Genomic DNA, 5,042 nt, shown 5'->3' on the forward strand with positions numbered 1-5,042 from the left:
GAAAAGCCGGTGACACATGAAAAGCACCATTTGAGCGTGATCGTTGCCAGTGTCGCCTTACCGGCACGTGAAAAGCAACATTCGAGCATGGTTGTTGCCAGTGCCACCGGACTGGCTCCCGTGCAGGTAGCACGTAAAAACACCTTTGAGTGAGGTTGTTGTCAGAACTGCCTGACTGGCCCTCGTGCTGGTGGCACGTAAAAAGCACCCACTACACACTCGGAGTGGTTGGCGTTAGGAAGGGCATCCAGCTGTAGAAACTTTGCCAGATCAGGTTGAGCCTGGTGCCGCCTCTGGCTCACCAGTCCACAGTCAAACCATTCAACCCATGCCAGCATGGAAAGCAGACGTTAAACGATGATGATATATATGTGTGTGTGTGTGTGTGTGCATACATACATGCACATATGTATACATATATATACATACAAACATATACACATGCACACATATGTATATATATATATATATATATATATCATCATCATCATCATCGTTTAACGTCCACTTTCCATGCTAGCATGGGTTGGACGATTTGACTGAGGACTGGTGAAACCGGATGGCAACACCAGGCTCCAATCTAATTTGGCAGAGTTTCTACAGCTGGATGCCCTTCCTAACGCCAACCATATATATACTTATTTAAAAGCAGCAGAAATATAACAAAAGACTACCTCCTTGACTGTGGTTCTTTTCTTGTGAGTTACTTGGTGACCTAACTAATGTTGGTGCCTTGTAAAAAGCACCCACTATACTCTGTAAAAGGGTTGGCATTACAAGAGGCATCTAGCTGTAGAAGCAGACATTGCGGCTTGGTGCAGTCCTCAGGTTCACCAGCTTCTTTTAAAATGTCCAGCTGTTGCCAGCCTGTAAAATGGACGTTTAATGATGATCAATATGTCCATTGTGTTTCTAGTTGTTGGTAATGTTTTCACATTTTTTTTGTCAAAATATTTGTATTTCTGATACATTTTTGTAGGAAGACACTGATTCAGAAACTGAAGAACCTGCAGCAAAGAAACCAAAGGTAAGGATGTCTCTGAAGTTATTTCTTTCCACCTCCTCCAATGCCACCTCCCCTCTCAAAAGAGATTTTTTTTGTCTTGCAAGTACTTGGTGACCCTGTCAGTGCAGGTGCCACTTAAAAGCATCCAGTCTATACTGTAAAGTGGTTGGTGTTTGGAAGGGCATCCAGCTGTAAAAACCTTGCCAAAACTGACCTCATCTGTGCTTGTGCCACGTAAAAAGCACTAAGTTCATTCTGCTGTGTGGTTGGTGTTAGGAAGGGCATCCAGCTGTAAAAATCCTGCCAAAACAGGTACAGAAGTCTGGTGCAGGTTTCTGCCTGGCCAGCTCTTGTAAAATCCGTCCCACCCATGCCAGCATGGAAAGCAGATATTAAATGATGAATGATGATGATTGTACTTATGATATAGGTGCAAGCATAGTTGTTTGGATATGGAATTCACTTCTTGCTTACATGGGTTTTGAATTCTATTTCACTGCTTGGTTCTTTGAGCAAGAATCTTCTTCTATTGCCTTGGGCTGATCAATGGTGTGTGAGTGAAATTGGTTGACAGAAATTTATTACACTAGTGTAATAATAATTGGGTATTCTTCCGGCAGTATATTGGATAGATATTATCCCTTAGTGGGTTAGATTCACAACCCCTAACTTTCTTGGATATATATATGTATATATATATATATATATATATATATATATATATATATATATATATATAGAGAGAGAGAGAGAGAGAGAGAGAGAGAGACATACACACATCTATAACTAATTCATAGTTAGACAGTATTATTGTTATTGATAATATATATTTATTGCAAATATACAAATGGGATATTTATTTAGTTTCATAATTATGTTTATTTTGAAAATTTGTATTCCATTTCATTATTGAAATTTGGATGAAGTAAAATTATAATTATTGTACCTGGCACAATAATTATAATCTTATGCATTCAACGGCAAGAATATGTTTCTAACATTACCTGTTATATGATAGGTAAGGCTCTGTTTCATTATTGTTAACATGGCTAAACTATTTATATTTTATTTTAGATAACTAAATCTGCAAAATTATCTCGAGAGGCTGGTGCAGTGCCACCTGGTTCTTCATCATCTGATGAGGAAGATGAAGCTGAGGATGATGAAGAGAGTGATGAGGATGATGATGATGATGATGATAACAACTCTCAAGAAAGTGGTGTTGAAGATTTAAGCTTTGATGATAGTCAAGAAAAGGGTGAGCACTTGTTTTTGTTTTCTTTTTGAAAGATTGGTGAGTTTATAATTTGTTTTGTGTGTGTACAGGCATTGTCATGTGATTAGGAAAGTCACACTGCAACAACGTGGTTTCACGTTTAATCCTACTGCATGGATATGCATCTTCCATTGTAGCATTGCATTGACCAATACTTTGAAAGTGAGATTTGATAGATGGAAACTGAGGAAGCATTTTGCATCTGTACGTTTATGTTGTGAACATTAAAATGTTGAGACTTAGCTGTTCTATAAACGGAGATCCATGAAATAGATACCAGAATGAAACAAAATAATGGGGTTAATATGACCGACTAAAACACATGACAGTTCACTGTATTCCTGTGTGTTGTAAGAGGTGACTAAAAAGATTGATGGTGAAAGCTGCTTCAAAAATGTTCTATCCAACTATGCAAGCATGGAAAAGCAGATTTAAGAGCAGTGTTGATGATATGTTTTATACGTACATGAATAGACTGTCAAGTACTTAATATAAAAAACAAACTGTTAAATGATATATCTGTAGAGTTTTTCCTATTGTATATAAACAAAATCTGTGAATAATGATTGTTTAAAACTTTAACCCATTGCTTATCATATATGATATACATTCCCAATTTCTTTCAACCACCAGAGTAATTTGGCACCAATCATAACTATGGTTTCACTTGGCTTGACAAGACCTGTCAAGCCAAGTGAAATCACAGTCATGACTGATGCCAGTGTTGCATAACCTGCACTTGTGCTGGTGGCACATAAAACGCATCATTTGAATGTTGGGCCTCATGGAGGCAGTGACAAGTGACCGGGACCTTTGGCGTCATATTGTGCTTGAAAAGACCTGTCAAGTAATAACCATACATTCATATAGTTTGGTCTAATACTTTGTTCTATAATAAAAGATACTTTTGACATAGAATTTGGACCAGTAATATGGAAGTCTAGGCCTGTATAGTGCTTGTCTATTCATTAGACAGTTTCAGTCATAGATAACCTTTTGAAAAGAATATAATTCTTCAAACTTTGGTTGATTACTGGTGACAGTTTTTCTTTTATTTGTCAATATATTTAGTTTCCATAAAGCTTATTCATTTATAATTTTTACAGCTTTTTCTTCTTACGTTCTCATAGTTTTGTTTTGATTATTTATTTGTTAAATTAACAGACCTGGTCAGTTGACTAAAATTAAACAGCTTTAACTACTATAATCTTAAATCACTGTATGATAGAGTCCCTCATATTATGAAGTCATTATCTGGTAGGGTCTTCCATATTAACTATTTTGTTACCATATTTCTTTTGAGATACACTGCTTTTGTGTGACTCAATTAAAAAAAAAAAAACTTGTTTCAATTAATTAAAAAAAAATTTTTGAAATAAAAAATTTATTAAAATGACTTTGTCATTATTAATCTGGTGTTCAGATCATAGATTTATATCACTTTTAAACTTGAAGTTTGTATCTTAGAATCAGGACAGTTTGGACAGGTTGGTATCAAAGGATTACATAATTTTGTAAGGAGACATTATAGCGGAATATGGTGTTGTTTAATAAAATTATTTCTGAAATCGTATAATTAGTTTTTTTGAGTATTATTTAGAATTTTATTGTAATTGAATAATATAATGTTTTAAGTTTTAAATTTTAACAGGACATCTTCATTGGAAATCAGACTTATTAAAAAAGGCTTCCATCTCCTTCAAGCAAAGACGGTCAGAGAAAAAAAACTTCCGAAAACTGATATATGGTGATGGTAAGCATTACTACCATTTGGTAGTACTTTTGTGTTTTTGCTTTATTCCTTTTCTAAACCCATTTAATATGTTTTTAGGAAAATAAAATTTAGATGTTTTGGGAAGGCAGTGGTAATTCTTTAATGCTGTAATATGAAATGGGATTAAAATTGGTTATTTTTAGTTTTTCTTTGAAGAATTGATGTCTCTGAGATTATATTGTTCTCATAAGAATGTTGTTTAACCATTTTGTTACCATATTTCTGGGTTCAATTAATTTTTAAACTAATGAAAACTGGCCGTATCTGGCTCAAATATCCTACTTGTTTTATGCTCAAACTGGCCAGATCCTGTCTCTCATACCTATCCTTCAAGATCATACTAAAGATACACAATCATATCATTGAGATCTTGAAACTGAGATAATGCATGATAAATATGAAACAATGTAAATAATCAAGCATTACATTTGACAGACTAATCTGAATGCTAAAGGATGAATACAGGAGATTTGTATAATAGAACCAGGGGCAGTTTCATGCCAGTTGGTATCAAAATGGTTAAACATATTTCAGCTTAAATCAAATAGACCCATGACCAAAGGCATTCCTGTCATAACTATTTTGTATTTTTCTTCTGACATAGTAAACCTGGGAATACATTAACCAATGTATTCTTTTTTCTTTAACACAGTAGAATACAGTGGCATTTGTATGAGATTTGAGATAGGCTGTTATTTCTAACAGATTGACTGACTGTTTAGAGTCTCTTTTATTGCCACATGGACTTTGTTTAGAGTCTCCCCATTGGGTTCTCTCTTTAGAAATAGTTAGTATTTCATGTCTTTTGTGTATTTTTCTTATTAGAATGTATTCAGGAGTGACTGTGTGGTAAGTGGTCCGGGTTCAGTCCCACTGCGTGGCACCTTGGGCAAGTGTCTTCTACTATACCCTCGGGCCGACCAAAGCCTTGTGAGTGGATTTGGTGGACGGAAACTGAAAGAAGCCTGCCGTATATATATATATGT

At 35.2% G+C, this 5,042-nt stretch overlaps 1 protein-coding gene across 1 annotated transcript in view; it reads left to right on the plus strand.

Annotated features, from left to right (window-relative positions):
* LOC106873506 (ribosome biogenesis protein BMS1 homolog) overlaps positions 1-5,042 on the plus strand; it is a 48,358-nt gene that overhangs the window by 22,256 nt on the left and 21,060 nt on the right. Inside the window, exons 11-14 of the mRNA XM_052966709.1 lie at positions 980-1,027; positions 2,081-2,264; positions 3,934-4,105; positions 4,882-4,905. Of these exons, the coding sequence (XP_052822669.1) occupies positions 980-1,027; positions 2,081-2,264; positions 3,934-4,105; positions 4,882-4,905 (428 nt within the window). The remainder of the gene's footprint in view (positions 1-979; positions 1,028-2,080; positions 2,265-3,933; positions 4,106-4,881; positions 4,906-5,042) is intronic.

This window comes from Octopus bimaculoides, chromosome 3 (assembly GCF_001194135.2).
Source record: "Octopus bimaculoides isolate UCB-OBI-ISO-001 chromosome 3, ASM119413v2, whole genome shotgun sequence".
Lineage (NCBI taxonomy): Eukaryota > Metazoa > Mollusca > Cephalopoda > Octopoda > Octopodidae > Octopus > Octopus bimaculoides.